The sequence below is a fragment of the Blastomyces gilchristii genome (assembly GCF_000003855.2).
Source record: "Blastomyces gilchristii SLH14081 genomic scaffold supercont1.14, whole genome shotgun sequence".
Classification (NCBI taxonomy): Eukaryota; Fungi; Ascomycota; class Eurotiomycetes; order Onygenales; family Ajellomycetaceae; genus Blastomyces; species Blastomyces gilchristii.
In genome coordinates, this window is record NW_003101669.1 from 1012266 (window position 1) to 1034457 (window position 22192).

Sequence of the window (22192 nt, forward strand, 5' to 3'; positions counted from 1 at the left end):
GTCAGAATAAGCTCTCTACTGTTCTTCAAGAATAATACTCTCATACACTCACTATTACAGATAAGAGAAGAAAGAAGAAAAATATATCATAGAGAGAGAGAATTTTTTTAAGAAAAATCCTATCACTACTATTAACTTTGTCTCTAAAAATACATCACTTTTGCAGAGAATTTCATATATAGAATGAAATATATTGAAAGATCTGTAAGTCACTTATTAATTACATTTTTCACATTTTAAATTAATATATAAGAAACTCACTTATCACATGTTTGAATTGAATGAAGATGAAAAAAGAAAGATCTATACAGTCAGTAGAAAAACTCATCTATTTCTTTATATCATGTACAGTATATGCACTGTCAATCAGTTAGTAACTGTTACTATATAATAAAGATAATTCTTAATTCAGTAATCTTGAGAGTATAGAGACTATACTTTTAAAGAGAAGAGCATTATTATACTCTCAGCTGTGTCAAGACTCTGTTATAGTTTCACATGACTTATCACTTTCATATAAATAATTTCATCTTATATAAACCAGTTTTCAATCACTCTATAATATTATTTGAATATATCATAGAAAGATCTGATTGATGAATATAAGAATCTTACTTCTATATAAGATTAGTAGATTACTCTTTCTTAATAATAAGACACTGCTGAGGTATTACTCTGACTATTCTTACTTATGAAATGAGAGAAGAGTATTCACTCATTATCTATATAAAATAGCTAGATACTGACTTCTTATTAAAGAAGTCAGTAATTCATTTTTTCTTTATCAGAAATATATATGAGAGTTACTGCATATCTTATACAATCTTCTTAGTATACAAAGTATTATATCTGTGATATTCTTGCAATAACTCTGTAGCCTATGAGCTCACTATTTAAGCAAGATAGTTAAGCTCACTTATACAGCTTCTCAAACAACTATCTCTATGTGACACTGCTGACTAGTTATCACTTCAGTTTCATCACATTACAAGTGATTTGTGAATCATGATAGTTAAATATATATATATATATATATATTGTTCCTGACTTGATTACAACTTGTACAATAATTTTTAAAAACTCAAAATTAATTTCAATTATTAATAATTATGAACTTATAACTAATTAATATAAAAAGAAAAAAACTTTTTCTACTCATTATCTTTCTTCTCTTTCTCATTCTTCTTATCATTCTTCACAATTTACTTCTTATTCTTCTTCTTCTTCTTCTTCTTCTCATCTGAGATGATAATTATCTCAAAATCTCTCTTCACTATCTTCTCAGAGAAGAGTTCCTGCTGCTCTCTCTTAGCCAGATCAACCTGCATCTCAAAATCCCGCATTTCCTGATCTGCTGCCTCGGGTTCCACCTCAGTAACAAGCAGATTGACATGCTCAGAGAGCAGAGCTGCCTTCTCAATATTCTGAATCATGAAGCACATTTGAGACCTGAATAAGACCTTAATTCCCTTCTTCTCTGCCAGCTTCTGCTAATCAATTAGAGAACAGAAGTGTTATTAAAAATTGTTATCTCTCAATAAATAAAAAACTTATCAGTTTTGACTTCTTTATCTTCTGCTTTAACACTCTCTCAATCTTCTTCTACTACTGCTTATTTACAGTAATACTCTTCTTCTCTCTTTCTCTCTTCACCTTGGTCTCAAATCATTCTCAGAACTTCTTCTGGTCTCACTACTACTGTATGAGACTCTTCACTGTCTTCTTCTCTAATCTCTCACAGGTGACGCCATCTGCATTATTTCTATACTTAGTTCAGTCTAAATCTATCAGAAGTGTTACTTAAAATTGTTATCATTCTACTCTCTTACAGAGCCTCTTCAAGATATTATAACATGTCTTGTGATCTGTCTTCTCTCACTTGAACACCTTCTTCTTCTCTTTCTTCAATCTGTGACAGTGCTCATGTGCCTTGATGATCTGCAGAACTGCAGAATATTTAAAGAAGAATGACATAATTGATTTCAGTGAGTATTGAAGAGAGGTGAAGGCAGAAGAGGCAGTCAGAAATAATATGATAATAATAATAATAATAATGATAATGATGATGATGATGATGATGATAATAATGATAATAATAGTAATGATGATGATAATGATGATAATGATGATAATGATAATAAAAGAGAAAGTGCATTGAAATATATTACTGACTTATTAAATATAAAAAGACAAAGAAAATATTAACAGCTTTCAGAGATGTACAGAAACAGCTACAGTGTTGCATAGCAACATCATCTTCATTCAATGCATGCACTGTTGATATTCATTGAGATGTGAGAAAAGAAATGAGAGTAATGAATCAGATTTAAAGAAGACTGCTCTTCACTTAAAGAAATAAAAGAGAGAGTGATTATCAGTGAAGTTATACAATAATAACAGAAATCATATAACAATATAGTGATAGAATGATACAGTGATATAATAATAGACATCATACAATTAATGAGAAATCACTGAAATGAATATCTTCTTTAGCTGATATAAATAACACTCTTCTCTACTATCTGAACCAGAAGATATGCAGAATCTCTCAGAGAGTTTACTTAAAGTAGTAAGAAAAGTGACTGAGACTGCTGAACTGAAATTAAAGCTTCATACATGTACAAGAATTCTAAATGAGATCAAGGCCTTGTGTACACAGTGGCAGGCTGAGACAGAAGCTAAACAACAATTGACATTTGCTGCAGATCAAGCATTCACTATGAAAAGCTTCATCAATACAATCATCATCATTAATAAGAATAGAGAAAATCAGATCTTAGACCTGTAGCAGAAGATTAAATATTTACATAGATAGATAACTACACTGAATCTGAAGATTTCATCATAATTATTCACAATCTCTTCAGAAGTATACACATCATCAGAAACTGCTGTGCAGAATAAGAATCTGAGCATGAGATATATTAAGTCAGAAGATCTGCTGAAGTTATTAAGCTTTAATAACAACTGAAAAAATAATGCTGTAATCAGCTGACTAAGTCAGATGTAATTATATTATTGAATTGAATATGAACTTACAGACAGACAGTTAATGAAATTTCAATAAGTCTTAAGATCTGCTGCATTTCTATGTGAAAAAGTGAAGTCATTATAAATGACTGATGAAAAGATGAATCTCACAGACTCAGAGTGATATTCATTCTTATAAACATGAAATGAGTTTTTCAAATGAATCTTGCATAACTTTGAGAAAGTGAATATATAAGATAAATATTATAAATACTTCACTGAGTGTAGATAAGTGAGTGATCTTACATTATACTTCACACACTTCAGCTTACACTATCTTGTATTGAATGAAGAGCTTTTAACTTCTTTCTGTTTACAGATCTTTATTCATGATCTTACATCTGAGTTGAGAGTGAAATGAAAATACTTAATCTTATAATCAGACACAGTGAAAGAAGCATATAACATTCTCATTGTACAGAAATAAGTGAGTCAATTATAACAGAAAATACTGCAATTGAGTATATCTCAGTGAAGAATAGATAATCAGACTTCTATAACACAAGTTATACATCTGAATGTGATGAATCTAGATCTGAATATCATTGCTAAAGCACTGAATTCTCTGAAAAAGAGATTTTCTGAGTGAAAATCTTGATATTATAAGTATCAAGCTTGCTTTAACTACAGATATTAGAATTATAATGTAAAAGATTACACTCAGCATACACAGTCAAGAGAAGTAAGAGAGTTAAAAAACTAGCAGAATCAGTGAGCTCAGAGATACTCACTGATATTCTATGAAAAGTCTTCAAAGTAAAAGAGATGCTTATATTAGATGACTTTCTGAATTCTATGAATACAAAGAAGAAGCAGGCTTCTGAATGAGATGTGAGTGAGAATGATGAAGTGAACACTCATCTCAATGTCTTGAGACCTGAAATGTTAATATATAGAGAACACTTGAATAAGAATTGAGAGATAGCTGTAAAAGTGTTAACAGACATAGAAGCTTCTATGCAATATATTAATAATTATATAATTCAAAGATTGAAAGAGATCTGCTGAGTGAAGAATTCCTGATACATAAGATTATCTGATAACTGATATTTAATATCATCTGCAAGAGTAAGAGTTTTCTTGTACTTTGAAGAATAATCTTACTATATTTGAGCATGAGAGCTGCAGAATATGAAATATAATCTTATTCTCAGACTTGATTGATTTCAAAGATTCAATCTGCAGATTCAATGATGTACATATTATATGCAGTTGACTGATAGAAAGAAAACAGTTCATATGATTCTATTAACTGATATGAGAAGGACATTTCATGCCTCTGATATAGAAGAGTTAAATCTGCTTATATATTAATAAGCAAAGAGAATGATTTATAAGATCTCATCTGAAAGTATTCTGTATATTATATAGAACTCAGAAGTGAAGAAAACTAAGACAAAAGATATATGAGAGAATAAGTGTATAAAGAAGCTTCTGAAGAAGTATGAAAAGATCTTCTGAACAGATCTTTCACTGAAATTATCACTGAAATAAGAATTTGTATATGAGATTGACACAGGGGATGCAAAACTAGTCAATCAGAATGCATATTCTCTGTCACAAACACATCTCAAAGAACAAAAGTGTCAGATCACAGACCTTCTAGAACATGATCTCATACAATTCTTATCAAGTGTGTGAGGCTTTTCAGTTCTATTTGTAAAAAAGGCAGGTGAAAAGTGATAAATGTGTATTAATTATCAAGCACTTAATAAGCTTATAATCAAGAATGAATATTCACTATCACAGATTCAACAACAGTTGAATACAGTCAGAAATATCTGATATCTATTGAAGATTGATCTTCTCTCAGAATACTGACAGATCTGTATAGATGAACTGTCAGTTCTGTGAATTATATTTAATATATAATGAGAAAAGTTCAAATTTCTGATAATATTATTTAATCTGACAAATACATCTATCATCTTTTAAATAATAATGAATACAATTCTTTATAAACAGAATGAAATCTCATATCTTGTATATTTCAATGATATTCTAGTCTTTTCAAACTCATATAATAAACATCTGAAGTATCTTGATGAAGTGCTTACAACTCTGACAGAGTATAAGCTCTATGTCAAATCAATCAAGTATGTGTTTGAAATGAAAGAGTTGAAGTTCATAGAACATGTAGTAAGTGATGACTGTATATATCTCATCTTGAAGAAATTGAATGTCATAGTGAATTGACTGCAGCTGAGAAATGTACATTATATATAATAGTTTCTTAAGTTAGTCTCATACTACTGCAGGTTTATCAAGGATTTCATATGAATATCTGCATCACTCTCAGATCTCTTAAGAGAAACAGATATAAATCTGTGAAAGAAGAAGTTTCATTTAATCATCTGAAATACTGTGTGTGAAGAGGCTTTTCTCACACTGAGAAAATATGTAATAATATCTTCAGTGCTTATTCAATCAGATTATAATAAATCTTTCTACATTGAAATAGATGCATCTGAATGAGCTATCAGAGATGCTCTTCTACAGATGAATAAGAACAGCAAGCTGCACTCAGTGATGTATAATGATAGAAAACTATCAGATACTGAGCTCAATTACTCAGTATATGAAAAGAAATTACTAGTGATTAAGCACACACTGATGTTGTGAAATAGATATATTAATAACAGACATACAATAACAGTGATTATGAATCACAAAAGTCTTATCTATCTATAATTAATAATAAAACCTTTCAAATACTTAGCATGTTGAATCTCAGAGTTTCAAGCATATAATCTTCATATCAAATACTGAAAGAGATCAGACACAGTGATATCTGATACAATCAGTTACAGATCTGATTTTATAAGTGAGAGTTCTGTGAATCAGATATAAGAGATGTTCATGTTAAATATACTGAGAGAATGTAAGAAATCAGAATGAGTGAACATCATAATCTCTTGCTTAAAGAATGACAAGATATCAGATGACAAGTGTCTCATGAAAGTAGTAGAAGAGATACTTCTGAACTTCAAGCTGAGAAAATTGAAAAATAATGTTATACTTTACTGCAATCTAGAATACATAGAAGCTCTCTATCTAGAATCTTCATTTAGACATGACTTAGTAACTTATATACACAAGAAATTCAGTCACTTAGAAAGCTCTGAACTCATGAGTGTACTTAAATCAAGAGCATACTGATCAAGCATGACTGAGAATATTCAGACATACACTCATGAGTGTCTGAATTACCAGATTATGAAAGAATCTAAGAAAGAGTTAGAATGTGAGAAAGTACAATATTAGATAGAGTGTATGATATAACTGTTTAAATGATGAGAGATGAATCTCATAGATATATTACTGCAAATGCCAAATGAAAATTGATGAATAATCACTGCTATTAATTACACTACTGACTGATCAGTTGCAAAAGCAGTTTCAGAGATGATAGAGAAGATAGTAGTGAAGTTTCTACACAATGAGATCTATATCAACTATGAAATACTGTGTGAGATTCTAACTGATAACAGTGTGAACCTTGTAAGAGAAGTAGTGAGGCATTTTATAAGTCAGTTACAGATAAGATATTATAGAACAACACTATATCATTCACAGATGAATGAAAAGAGAAAATGCTTGAATGAAATCTTGAGTAATATGCTAATGAAATATCTAGTGAGCAAGCCTATGAGACTATGAAATGAATATCTCAGGCAGGTGCTATTGACCACATGGATTTGACAGCATGCAGTCTTCAAGTGTTTATCATTCTACCTGTTATATGAATTGCATCTGCGCATTCTGAAGAATGCTTTGAAAAAGATGAGAGAGAAAGCAGTTGCAGATGCAGCAGAAACAGCAGTTATAAATGCAGCAGAAACAGCAGTTGCAAACACAGCAGAAACAGCAGTTGTGAACACAACAGTTGCAGATGCAGAATCAAGATTGAAAGAGATCAGCCACACACATGTAAAAGCTAATAAGTTACTTCTGAACTGAGCAATTCAATTGAAAAGAATATGAGACTCACTAGTTAAGAAATTAAGTCTCAAGATGAGAATATAAGTTCTCATACACAATAAGAGTTCTGAGAAGTTTCAATCTAGGTGATTTGAGCTATATAAAATACTTAAATCATATTCTCTGAGAATGTATACATTGGAAGAATCAGAGAAATGAGTCTTATATAACTTAATCAATGATTCATAACTTATGAAAGCAAAGATACAAGACCTGAGTGAATTATAGTTATTCACAGCACTATTATCAGTGTTAAAAAAGAAGAGACTTATAATTGAAAAGTCTTGTAAAGTAAGAGAAATCATAGACACTTATAAATCAGATAATCTCACTTATTCTGATCTTTTCACAATTATAAGAAAAGAATGAGAAGTAATAAAGAAATCAGATGAATATCATACTTCAATAAGTAATAAAACTGTAGCTGATTGTATGATAATGTGCTGCAGATAGTGAGTGCAACATAGTAAAGAGTAGTCTCAGAGTGACAGACTTGTATATAAATCAGATCACAGAAGAAAAAGGAATTCAGAGTTGAATTTAACTGTTTACATCAGTTCAATTATGAAGATTACAGAGAATGAACTATCTGAAACATTTATAAATATGTAAGACTAAGTCATCTTAATCTCTGAGAATACTCAGAGATTGAGTAAGATTAGTTTCAATGAGTCATTCACTGTAGTGATCTGAGTGAGTGAAGAGAGACAGTATAATATATGAGACAGAATTATAAAAGATGAAAGCTGCTGAACCTAGTCACTGAATGCTGTATTATATAGAGATTGTGTAAGAGTAGTGACTAACAGATAAAGAAAAAGTGTAAGAAAAGAGATAATGAATTAGTTATCAACTGTAAGAGTTAGCTGTAAAAGATAAATATTATTATATATATCTCATTCATTTTCATATACTATATATTTAATCTATTTTCAACATCATATCATCTGAAAAATACTAAAAACAAAGAAAATCTCAAAACTTGAGATCTGTAAGAGATTTGAGAGCTGTAAGCTGCTCTTGTAATAACACTGTGCATGTCTCTGATTTCTCTACTGCTCTGTATATAACATTAATGTTATTTATCATAAGATTGACTGAAATGCCAATATAGAAATGTGTACATGTATGTGTAGAGAAATTGAAGAAGAGTGCAGAACCTGCAGAATCAGAAGCCAGAACAGAGAGAGTGAAGATGAAAGAAATAGAAGAAGAAGAAGATACAGAATTAAATGAATAACAGCAGAAGTCACTCAGTGCTGAATACTTATAATCTGATATATACACAATCTTCTCTGCAGAAAAGAGAGAGAAAGTGATAAGAGAAGCTTAAAAATAAGAGAGAGTAGTCTCAGCAGTGTTATCATCTTTGATTAGAATGATCTCTGACACTGAAGCAACTAAGAATCATTGTTAGTGTATGAAAATTACAAACTCAGAGATGAGAACAGTTATTAAATGAACACCTACTAATCTTAGAGTTATACATGCAATTACAATACACATGAGGCTTCTCAGAAAGAGAGAGAGAGACATGAGAGAATATAAAAAGCAGAACACAGCATGTGAACAGCTCATTCTCATAATAACATCTCAGACAAGGTGTATAAGCCTCACATCTGCAGATGTAAAAGAGAATGATATCTGTATTTCTGTTTCTGAAAACATGAATATTCTTCACCTGCATCATAAAGTCAGATAACAAATGCCAGAGAATAGACTGATACAGATTGATTATACTGAAGATATTTATCAGAGTGAATGTATTCACAATATTGAATTTAATAATTATGAAAAGTTTCTTAATATCTGTGAATATCATGACTTCATGTATAATAAAACTCATAATAATTTCCTCTAAGAATAGAAAAATCAGTGTCAGAAAGAAAAGATAAAAAGAAAAAGACTTACAATCTTAATACTGTTAAAAGAGAGAATGATTCTCTGAAATAAATAAATAATTACTCTATTATGAATATTTAAAATGAATGTAATAATCAGTATCTGTGACTGAGCTTCAGATAGTTATGTCATATACAGTCTTTATACAATAAATCATTCTAAGAGTTGATAAGAAGAGTGAGAGTATACACACTGAGAGATGTGATTCATTAAGCCTATATAACATCTTCTTAAAACAGGAAGAGCTAGTGATGAAAGCAGAGACAGTAAAACCAGAGGTCACAGAAACAGAGGTAGCAGAAGCGGGAGAATCAGACACAGAGACAGGTGTAGAAGATTGAGAAGAAGTAGCAGAGAAAGAAACAGAGAGAGTAGAAGAAAATGCAGAAGACTCAGTTATACATGACACAGACAATTTCTTCATTATTACATTCTTCAAGTTCTCAATCAATGATTCAATATTGAGTTCACTATCATTGACAGACATGAATCTGTCAATGTGTGAGAATTCTATATAAATAAAAACAACATATCAGCATCTGTGTCTATGTAAAATTGTGTCAGAAAACACAATCAGAAACCTGCTGAGAAGAGAAACAGTTAAGAGTGTATGAGAAGATAAAGAGAGTGTATGAGAAGATGAAGAAGATGTATCATTCATAATAATACATTATTCTGACAATTATTAGAAGATAAACAAGTTCTGATCACATTTCACAACACATTACACTTACTGCTAACAAACTGCCTGGTATGAGTACTACAATAATACTTGTTATAAGAACAGAGAGTCATTGCCAGAAACATGTACAATATGATAGATGAATAGATAGAAAGAGTTGAATAGAAGAAGAAATAGAAATCTGAGATGATAATAGCATTTGATAATAACAATGATGAAGATGATGATTGAAGAATGAGAAAAGTTAGTAAATAAGTGATGTAATATAGTGAAAGTTTCTTTGTAAGAGTGTATACAGAACACTAGTCAAATCAGAAATAGATCACATAATTGTGAAATGCTAGTGACAAGTTAATCCGCATGAAGCTAGAATGTACAACATGGTCACATAAGCATGACTGAATCTGGTGAGAGAGAATGTGATTCGGAAGAACATACAATCATCAGATAATAATGCAGCCGCTTCTGAACTACTAGTGTACAAATATAAAGAGAGTCATAGCAGCCACTAATTAATTTAGCATACGAGATTCAATATATAAGAAGCCGGCGTACGCCTGTAATCGTACGCTGGCTTAAGCAACCTTTGAATCACAATTAAAAAGACTCTAGAAAAATTATCTTATATTATAATAACAGATTCTTATACAAAACTTTCTTAATAATATTATGAATATCTAGATGTCTTCTGATAAGATAATATTATAAACATACTCTTCTTACAAGATCTCAGAGTGAATCACAGTTAGACTGATTATTGAGATTATAAATTTCATATTTGATTCTATTTGATCTGATCTCATACATTTCTTGACGTGAATTCTGCTGAGACTGGCTATCAAAAAAACATGTAAAGTAACTATATATCAGATCTTAAAATGGAACCATGACTTGAAAAAAATGAGAAAGTGATTTCATTTAATCTCATTTAGTTTCATTCTTGATATAAAGTTACTATTTTTAGACATTTTAAGGTTTTTTTTAGACTATTTTTAATTTTTTAAAAAGTAATGCTTTTTGATAATGCTCAAATGAGATTTAAAGTCATTTAAAGTAATAAAAATAATTTAAATTGAGAAGTGGAAATCATGATCTTATTTGAAAAATGTGACAAGAGTAGACAGTAAGTCTCACTGAAACAGTATGAGACTACTATCTAATGTTAAAACTGTGTAATGAAATCAGTCAAATTGATAATAAGACTATCAAAAAATCTGGTTCTGATCTCAGACACAGTCACACGGTCAGTCTAATCATAGTATTAAGTTAAAGAAAAAGAATAATAAGAATTCTGAATTACTATAAGACTCTCTTTATAACATGTTCTGAGATGAACTTCTTCTTCTTTGAAAGACACTCAATAATCTGTTAAATAAAGAATTTATATATATTAGTAACTCTTTCACTGCAGTCTCTATTCTCTTTGTAAAGAAATCAGATAAAGAACTCTGATTCTATGTAAACTACTAAGATCTGAACAGATTGATAAAGAAAGATTATGTAATATGACAGAACTGAAGCAGTGGCTAGTCAGCAGTGACATGTAGAGATAGTTGTTTAAAAAGCTGTATAAGTGAGCTTAATTATCTTGCTTGAATAGTGAGCTTGTAGACTACAGAGTTATTGTAAGAATATCACAGATATGATACTTAGTATACTAAGAAGATTATATGAGATACACAGTAACTCTTGTATATATTTCTATTGAAGTAAAATAAATTACTGACTTCTTTAATAAGAAGTCAGTATCTAGCTATTCTATATAGATAATAAGCAGATACTCTTCTCTCATTTCATAAGTGAGAATAGTCAGAGTAATATCTCAGTAGTGTCTTATTATTAAGAAAGAGTAATCTGCTGATCTTATATAGAAGCAGAGTTCTTATATTTATTAATCAGATCTTTCTATGATATATCTGAATAATATCATAGAGTGATTGAAAATCAGTTCAAATGAAATGAAATTATTCACATGAAAGTAATAAGCTGTGTGAAACTGTAACAAAGTCTTAATACAGTTAGAAGTATAATAATACTCTCTCTCTTAAGAGTATAGTCTCTATGCTCTTAAGATTACTGAATTAGAAATTATCTTTGTTATATAGTAATAATTACTAACTGATTGACAGTGTATATACTGTATATAATACAAAGAAATAGATAAGTTATTCTACTGACTATATAGATCTTTCTTTTCTTATCTTCATTTAAATCAAATACATGATAAGTGAGTTTCTTATATATTAATTTAAGATAAGAAAAATGTAGTTAATAAGTGACTTACAGATCTCTTATTATATTTCATTCTATATATAAAATTCTCTGCAAAAGTGATGTATTTTAGAGACAAAGCTGACAGTAGTAGCAGGATTTTTTAAAAAGATCTCTCTCTCTGTGAAACATTTTTCTTTTCTCTCTCTTAATTGTAATAGTGAGTGCATGAGAGTATCATTCTTGAAGAATAATCAAGGACTTATTCTGATGTTTTCTAGTAAGTAAATATCTTCATGGTGTGGCAGCAGTCTCTGTGACTATCAAGAAAGCCAGGTTGAAGGCAGAGACAGCAGCATCACTGAGCCGCGGGAGCACTGCTCTCATTGCCACATCTTCTTCTCCTTCTTCTACTTCTCTTACAGCTGTGGTGGTAGTCACCATGCCCTGCAGTGAGGTGTCATCTCTTCTGCCAGTTGGTTCATTCATGTCTGGTCCTTCCCCTGCCCCCCCCACCGCCATTGCGACGCTGCCCCCCCCCCTCACCAATACAGTGATGTATGACCTCATGTGGTCATTCAGAGAGGAACCCGGGGAGAGCTTGATTCCAGGGACAGTGACTCTGAGAAGCTCAATCTGTAGTTTCTCTCTCACATGCCTGAGCCCTGCTCAGAATGCTGCTGAGTTGAGTTCACAGAGTCTCATGATTTCTTCATCTTCTCTCTGTAAGAAGGCTTCAGTGTGGCCTCTGACCAGCATCATCACTTGTCTGTACTGTACTAAGCAGCTGAAGAAGAGAGAGATTTTATATATCTGTCTCTTCTCTCACTTCTGTTATTTCTGTTACATCTGTAACAATAACTCCTGTCTCTCTGTAAGTATTATCTTACAGAAAGATGTCATATCAGCTCTGATAAGAAGTCTAGATATTCAAGCAGTACAGAGTGAGAGTCTTAGAGCTTCAAGCATTGATGAATTTCATTAAGACTGAGAAGATCTCTCTTACTTATCTGTAAAAGAAGATGAAAGCATGAATCTTCAAGATAAAAAAATATCTCAGAATAGCTGATCTTAAGAAGAGATCAGCTGATGTCACTGTTGAAAGCACTGTAGAGATTAATCACTGATTAAAGAGAATCTTACTTTAATTAAAACAGATAACTGAGATGCTTTATAAGTTAATAAGTTAATATTTCATGTATTTCTCATACTCTTCTGTAGCATGCTTCTCTACAGCACTGCAGTGCTAACTTCTTAACAGATAAAGATACTAATGTCAGAGACTTTAATAGTGAAGAATGAGTTTGATGAAGATGTGATTATTAATAAGTAGACTCTGATCTCTCTTTTTACTTTTTCAGCAGACTGCAGCTCTATTAGAATAGCAGCAGCTCATAGATTGATAATATTAATCTTTTTATTAATTTCTAATATCTTTTTTCTCTAACTGCTTCAGGAATTTTATACTTGTATAGTCTTATTAAACTTCTAAAAACTCTTTAAAAGAAAATAGAAGAAGAGTATTATAGAGTCTATAAGATACTGACTCACTACTGTAAGATTATCTCTAAAAAAATCCTTTAAGAAAAATAAGAAGTCTTAAGTGATATTTCTTACTCAATGTCTCTGATATATAATAAGATAATCTCTACTAACTATCTCATAGATTGTAATCTCTTTCTCAGTATTTTTCAAATATTTAAGTAATTCTTATAAATTCTCTGATAATAAATAATCTTTTCATTTAATGAGATATTGAAGCTTACTATAATATATTCACTTATTCAATATTTTCTTTATAAGATATTTAATATCACTCTTAATCTTAATATTATTTAGCTGAGACAGCTCTGCTCTGAAGTATTACTTATAGAGCTTTAAATAGAAAATATGAAAAACAGAATAAATTGATTTCAATTCTGTGAATAATTTTAACTTATATATCTACTTACTTATCACTCTTGTTATCAGAAAAGATTCTAGTCACTACTCACTGAGCTTCTTATATAGTTTTATTATCTTGATATTCTTTACTGAAAGTAGTACTTAATTCTCTATCAAGAACTTCATTAGAAGATGTTTTTAATTATAGTATTTTATTTACTACTTCTAAGTGCAGTAAATACTTTTCACTATCTTCTTATAAATTTTATTTAAAAGTTTCAATCTTACTTTTACTTCTAATACTGAGAAATACTTTATTCTCTATATCTATCTGATATTTTAACTGTCTATCTTCTTCTTTAAAATATTATCTGTGACATCACTGAGTAATGAAGAATTATATTCATAATAAGTATAGAAAGAAGATATCTTTAAGATTACATTCTTTATATTATTATATACAAATTCAACAGTTAGAAGATGTTTAAGTCAATTATTCTGATAATATAAATAGAATACTTAAAGATGCTGTTCTAGTGTCTGATTCTGATATTCAGTCTGATCATCAGTCTGCAGATAAAATGCAGTACTGAGAAGATATCTTATTATAAGATAATAGTAAAAAGCTGATTAGTATTTACTGATAAAGAGGAATTCTCAATCTATTATTAATGATTTTAAAGCACTATAATTATGAATAATAATATCTAAAAACAGGTCAGTCAATTCAGAGGCTTTAATCTTTTTATAAGTAAAAATATATCTGATTATCTTCATGAAGCAGTTAATAATGATTAAAATTAAGTCATATTCTTTGACTCTTATCAACTTCAGCAGATTAACTATGAAATTTATTAATAAATTCTGTTATAAGCTCTTTAAAACAGACAGTGATATTAACTCACTGTATTACTTATACTGCAGAATCTTTATTCTTTAATAGATATTGTAAGTTTTAATATACTCTTTGATATCTATCTGAAGCTTGTCTTAAGTATATTTATATTTTAGAAGCTTCTCAGTCTTCTCTAACTTAAAGTATTCTGTATAAAGATTATTATGATGAATTCTTAATAACTTCTAATACATCACTCTGTTACAAGAGACAAAGACTGAATTATTCAGCAGTAGAAGTTCATATTCTTCTAGTTATCAGTGACTTGATTTCTTAGCAGCACTGCTCTGCTCAGAGTCTGTCTCTTTCAAGTTTAAACTGAATTCTTTCTTCTTTAACTTCTGAATTCAAGCTGTAGTAGAGATGTCCCTCTTCTATAACTTATCAATGAATTTCAAAAGTAGTTGAGTTAAAAGATTATAGACTGTTTCATTCTTTATCAATTTAATAATTATAAGATGTGATATAAGAAGCTTATAATTTTCAGTGTCAGTCTCTCACAGAGATCTGAGTTCTCTTTCATCTTCTATACTGAGTTATGCAGCTGTCTCTTCAGTGCTGTTTCTGAGCTTTAGAGAATCTCAATTCTCTGCAGCCAGCTTCTTCTATAGTGATGACAGAGATTCTTTTATAGAATTCTTCTCTATATTAATGATATTATAATTGAGCTGTTTAAACAGTGTATTAACAGAGTTAAGCTGATCTGAATAATATCAGATATAGAAATCATACTCTGAAAGCAGCTTCACTCATCTAACTTAACATTCTATCAAGCTCTTTATTGTTAAGAAGTAACATAGATTTACATAATTAGTGAGAACTTACACTGAGTACTTACTACTTTAAAGATAATATTACCAGATCTTAAAGAATTTGACAATTATTAATATCTTCTGATTATAAGTATTATATCTTCTCTGTATGAGTGATAACTTCTTGAAGAAGAAAATTACTGATCTTTATTTATAATATCTTATAAACTCTGTGAAAAAGTCTTCTCTTACAGATAATTCATTATCTGTTTTCTCAGAGATGATTATTTTCTGATTCTTTCAATGTTAAAAGATCTCTGATATTAACTGTGAAAAGATTTTATAGATCTCATTTCTGAATATATCAGTCTTACACTGACTGAGTAAGTCAGAGTTAAAGTGATTCAGTATTATAATATCTATGAAAGCTTATTTCAATTCTACAAACATCTACACAGTGTCTTGAGTGAGAATAAATAGTTCTGTTTTTCTGTCTTTCACACTTCTCTTCAACAGATCTGTAAGAGAGACAGTAATCTGTGAATATATATAGATAAATTATCTGTAGAAATTTATAAATTCTAGAAATATCTGCATCTCACAGTACATCTGCAGCATCAGTCAGTTCTCAATAATAAAGACTTAGCTTCTGTTCATTGAAATGTCATTCACTTTAATAATATAATCTAAGAAATCAATCTTCTGCATGTAGAATGAGCATTTTTCAGTGTTTATATAGAGTTAATACTGTCTCAAGTGACTCAACACTTCTTGAACATGAGTATTATATTCTTTCTCTGTTTTTAAGAAGATTAGAATGTCATTCAAGTATACTATACAGAAGACATTGACAAGACCTTACAGTGTTTTATTTATATAGATCTGAAAGATAGCTGAAGCATTATAAAGATTAAAAGATAAAACAAGATATTTAAAATTACTGTACTTAATATAAAAAGCTGTTTTTCAAACATCATCTTTGTTAACTCTGATTCTATGATAGATATTCTGTATATCAATCTTTGAGAATATCTTTACTTCAGATAATTGATCAATTATCTTGTTAATTAACAGTAATAAATAGTGATTCTTAATCATTATCTTATTAAGGCCTTTATAGTCTATGCATAGATGTAGTCTATCATTCTTCTTAAGTATAAAGAGTATAGACATCTCTGCTGAACTCTTTGATAAATGTATTCAGTTCTTTAATTACACTTCTTCAAGATATTTATACAGAATATTCAACTTCTTTACAGACAAGTTATAAAGAGACCTGTATAATACTATTACACTGTCTTCAAGATGAATCTTATATTATATCTTGATATCAGAAAACTTCACTACTTTCCTTTTTAAAAAGACATTCTTAAAATCTGTAAAGAGACATTATATACATCTGTCTTTAATAATAAATACTGCTGCTAATCTTGCAGTGAGAGTGATGACTTCTTCATCTATTCTTAAGTCTTAATCATCTACTACACAGTATATTGACTCAATCTTTTTCTCAAGATTCTTCTGATAAAACTCTTCAGATTTCTCTATCACTGTCTCTTTATTAGTGAGATAATATCATCATATCTGAGTAACTCAGTCAATGAAAGAATTGTTTTCTCTCAATTATAGAAGATCTAAAATGACATTCTCATTTATAATATTAACTGTGTGAAGAAGCAGACTGCTCTTCTTAAAGATTTCTTCTAAGTCTGTGATCACATACTTTGCTTAAATTATGTTAAAATGATAGTATTTTATTTCATCTGTAAATTTTATATGATCTGATGAATCTATCTTCTTTCAATTCTTTATTAAAGAAAAGAAATAGAATATGAAGTTGATATTCATTCTGAAGTTGAGTAGGTATCTCACTGATATCTTCTCATTCAGAGTATATATTGTAATTATAACATGAACTCAGAGATGTGAGAATTATTAATTCTTTTCTTTCTCTTCTTTATCTTTCATGAATACATTTGTCAGAAGAGAAGTTAACTTCAAGAAGATATCTTCTCAGTTTCTTCTCTTCTTCAGTTTCTTATAATCACTGATATAGTGATTATCAGCTCTGTAGTTAAAATAGAGATCTTTATCAAATCTTTTTTAGTGTTTCTTCACAGTGAGTGAAGAATCAGAATACTTGAAATTCTTCTTTACTTTCTCTACACTAAAGCTGTCATAATATTATTTAGATTCTATTATTGATTACTTAGAAGAGATTTTATTAGTCTTTTTCTCAGAGAATTGATTATTCAAATAGATTCAGAAAGCCAGGTTAACAAGCTCAGTGTAATTGATTAATAAACTCTGATATTATAATATTATTATTCACACCTTGTGAGTCAGCTTTATAAGATAAAGCTGTGTTTTTAATTGATTCAAATCATCAGTTAATTTCTCTCAATATTCTTCAAATCTTGTATTGAAATCAGAAGAATTCTCATCATCTCATTAATATAATAAGTTAAACTGCTGTGTCACTGTGAAGCTACAGTTGCAGTGATCTTTGATTTGATTAAGTAGAAAGTTCTTGAATTCTTCTCAAGTCATAACAGTATTGATACACTCAAGCTTTCTTTTCTTAATGACTCAAGTAGTTGCAGAGATGCCTTCAAGAAGATTGACAGTGTATATTACTTATATCTTATGAGTATTATACTGGCTTGAATTAAGGTGGAATTTCTGTTCAAGAGTATAGATAAAGCTGTGAAATTCAGACAAGATATTTCTCTTATATTTCAGAGAATCTCTGATCTTAATCTCTCTATCTTCATAATAGATGTAGATGTGTAGAGGCCGCGGTGATGACAGAGTGATTGAAGAGCTCATATCAAAATGCACAGTGATTTCAGAAATCTCAGATTTCTGCTGAGATAGAGATGTACATACTCTAGAAAATGATGTAGTATTTCTTTCAGAGAGTGAGGTTGAGTCAGTTTCAGTGCAGATGCATGAGGTCATATCAGTCTGTTAGAGCTTAACTGATTCAAATATATAATCAGATTAAGTGATTTGAATTGTAATATAACAGAACTGAAGCAGTGACTAGTCAGTGACAATATATAGAGATAGTTGTTTGAAAAGCTGTATAAGTGAGCTTGACTATCTTACTTAAATAGCAAGCTTGTAGGCTACAGAGTTATTGCAAGAATATCACAGATATGATACTTAGTATACTAAGAAGATTGTATAAGACACACAGTAACTCTTGTATATATTCCTGTTAAAGTAAAATAAATCACTGACTTCTTTGATGAGAAGTCAGCATCTAGCTATTCTATATAGACAATGAATGAATACTCTTCTCTTATTTCATAAGTGAGAATAGCTGGAGTGATATCTCAGCAGTGTCTTATTATCAAGAAAGAGTAATCTGCTGATCTCATATAGAAGCAGAGTTCTCATATTCATCAATCAGATCTTTCTATGATATATTCAAATAATGTCATAGAGTGATTGGAAACCAGTTCAGATAGAATGAAATCATCCGCATGAAAGTGATAAGCCGTGTGAAACCGCAACAGGGCCTTGGCGCGGCCGGGAGCGTGACAGATTGATATCTTTTATCTCTTATCAATAAAACTCTAACATGAATCAGATGAGCTTAATAATTTATAAAACTAGATATTATCACTGCATTTCATAAGATTTATATCACTGAAGAAGATGAATAACTTACAGTATTCTAAATATATTATAATCTCTTTAAATAAATAGTCATATTCTTTGAACTGACTAACACTCTCAGTATATTTCAGAAGTATATTAACTAAGTACTCTGAGATTTTCTTAATAAGTTTGTATCTACTTATCTAGATGACATTCTCATCTTCACTGATAAATTCAGAAAAGAATATCAAGAGTATGTATAAAAAATATTATAATAGCTATATGAAGTAGAACTACTGATAGATATTAATAAGTGTGATTTTGAAGTTAAGAGTATTAAGTATCTGAATTTTATTATAGAAGCTGATAAGAGAATTTGAATAAATTCTGAGAAAGTCTCTGTCATTCTTGAATGAGAAGCTTCATATACTGTGAAAGATGTATAAAGCTTTATCAGATTTGCTAACTTTTATTAGCAATTTATATAAAACTTCTCAGATATTATAAGATCACTTACAGATCTTATTAAGAAAGACTCAGTATTTCAATAATCAGTAAATATTAAAGCTGTATTTATATAGATAAAGAAGATATTCATTAATACTTCTTTACTGATAATATTTAATTCTGACTATAAGATAGTTATTAAAGCTGATTTCTCTGACTATATAATAGAAAAAGTGATATTATAATATAATAATGAAGATATTCTATAATTATATGTTTTTATATCTAAGAAACTGAGTTCTACTGAATATAATTATGAGATCTATAATAAGAAACTTCTCATAATTATACACTGTTTAGAAGAATGAGACTCTGAACTTTAAAGTATCTCTGAATTTAAAATAATCACAGATTATAAGAATCTTAAATACTTTATAACTATCTATAAACTCACTGAATAATAGATATAATAATCTGAGTTCTTAAGTTACTTTTATTTTATAATATACTATTATTCTGATAGTCAGAACTTGATAATAAATACTCTCTTATAATGAGAGTAAGATATATTATTTAATATAATAGATACTCACTGAATGAACTGAGAGCACTGACTCTTGAATCTGAAGATACTAGTTAATTAAGATGAAACAGTTTATGACACTATATATACTTCTTTAGTTAGAACTATTATTGATATCTTCACTTCTTCTACACTGAATAAACTGTGATATACAGCAGCTCAGATAGATGAACTTCTTCAGATTCTTATTAAAGTAGTATATTAAAAAGCACTCTGATTTCTCTCAGAACTATGTATAAGAACTGATATCTCAGAATATTTAATTAATAATAATAATACTCTACAATTCTGTGAATAATACTGAGTTCTTCACTTCAAACTCTTACACACTCAGATAATGTAAGAGATGTATAATTTATATATAACTAATTATTCAGACTGTGAATAACTGTATAGAATGATCTTCTGAGAGTTCTACTGATCTAAGATATTAAACAGTATCAGATATTTTATTCAAAACTATAATCACTGTTCTTCTATTATCTTATGAAAGAACTGTAGAAAAGATCTATTAAAATCACTTAATATTTCTGATAGAATCTGATGAGATATAGTAATTAACTTCACTATTAATCTATCTAAGAGTAAGAGTTGTAGAAATATTCTGATTATTATGAATTAACTAAGTAAAGATATAATATTGAAATCTTATAATAAGATAAATACTGAACAAGTCACTGAAGCTTTTCTACAAAGTCTATTCTATTAAATATATGAATTACTGAGATCTATAGTATCAGATCAGAGTTATTAATTCATAAGTACTCTCTGAACAAGAATCTATCAAGTTCTTAAGATTATATACTATCTATTAACTGTCTATCACTCTGAGACTGATAATATATCAGAATGAATAATTCAGACTGTGAAGAATTATCTCTGTAAGTTCTGTAATTACTTATAAGATAATTAATATAATCTTCTTCTATATACAGAGATTGCTATCAACAGTTAAGATACTATTTTAATAGATATAAGCTTATTCTTTCTTATACATGAATATTATATAAAAGTGTTGAATCTTCTAGAAATTACACAGTTCACACTGAATCTCTGCAGTCTAATTCAGATCACTGATAATATAGTAATAAAACTCTGAGATATCTGTGATTGAGCAGAGGTCTTCATAATAACTGTGAAATAAGATTAAGAGAATTAAATTAATGTTTATCAAGATCTCACTGAATAATATAAGATAGAAGATCTGATATAATTAAATCTTAAGAATATATAAATCACACATTCATCTTATATACTAGATTACTGTTATATCAAGTATAAAGTGATAGAAGTTCTAAATAGTTACAACTACTATCTTGACATATTATCAGAAATTCATAATATATTTTATACAAGCTTACTCTGCTATGCTGTTACTGATCTGTTCTCTTCTTAACTAACTTCTGACTGACAGTTATTAGACATCATAGAAGAAGATAATGAGCTTAAGTGAGAGATTAAGAATATTCTTGATAAGAGATCTTATAACTGCAGTCAGTAATATCTTATAAAATAAGTTAGTTATAATTAACTGATCTGAACTCTGAGTTCTATATTATCTGAAACAGCAGCTCTTAACTGATAAGAACTACTTCTGAAAGAGAGAACTAATGTAATAAGCTGCATCTGATCAATTATATAGACTATTTCATTATACTTCACAGATTTCAATCACTTCATTCTTGAATACATACACTCTGATTCTCAGTCATTCTCAATCACTGATTCTCAGTCACTATAAATGCGTGTATATTCTCTCACTCTGAAGCTTCATCATGTACATCATTATATACACATATAAATATTCATCTCAATCATTAATTCTTACACTTTCTCTTTCTTTTCTTCTCTAACATTTTTATCTTTATTATATAAAACCTATTAATATTATACTGATCTATTCGGCGTAGGCCTCTTATATATAGCTATGTTTATAAAGAAGAAAACAGAAGATTTATAGAATTAGTGTGAATTATAAACAAAGAACTAAATCTTTACAGAGATAGATTATATTACATTTCTATAAAGAGTGTTTTATTGTATTGCAGCAGCAGCAATTGCAGCAATTGAAGCTGTAATTACCTGCTTAATAAGTGATGACTATTTATACAGGTCATTGCGGCTTTCTCTAATGTAATCAATCACCTAAAGCTCGTTTCCACCTAACACTCGCCTTTGTAAATCAATTACAATCAACTTTAAATGTTAATATC

At 29.3% G+C, this 22192-nt stretch overlaps 2 protein-coding genes across 2 annotated transcripts; both read right to left on the reverse strand.

The window, feature by feature from the left end:
* Nucleotides 1–1202: 1202 nt before the first annotated feature.
* Nucleotides 1203–1757, reverse strand: BDBG_06644 (uncharacterized protein; the record flags this gene model as incomplete). The annotated part of the gene is made up of 2 exons (XM_031722696.1): nt 1203–1487; nt 1740–1757. The coding sequence occupies 2 exons, from the start codon at nt 1755–1757 to the stop codon at nt 1203–1205; spliced, it is 303 nt and encodes a 100-aa protein (XP_031579536.1).
* A 10346-nt stretch (nt 1758–12103) lies between these two features.
* BDBG_17423 (uncharacterized protein) lies at nt 12104–12331 on the reverse strand (the record flags this gene model as incomplete). Its single annotated transcript, XM_031725144.1, has 1 exon — nt 12104–12331. The coding sequence occupies one exon, from the start codon at nt 12329–12331 to the stop codon at nt 12104–12106; it is 228 nt and encodes a 75-aa protein (XP_031579537.1).
* Between the last annotated feature and the right edge of the window lie 9861 nt (nt 12332–22192).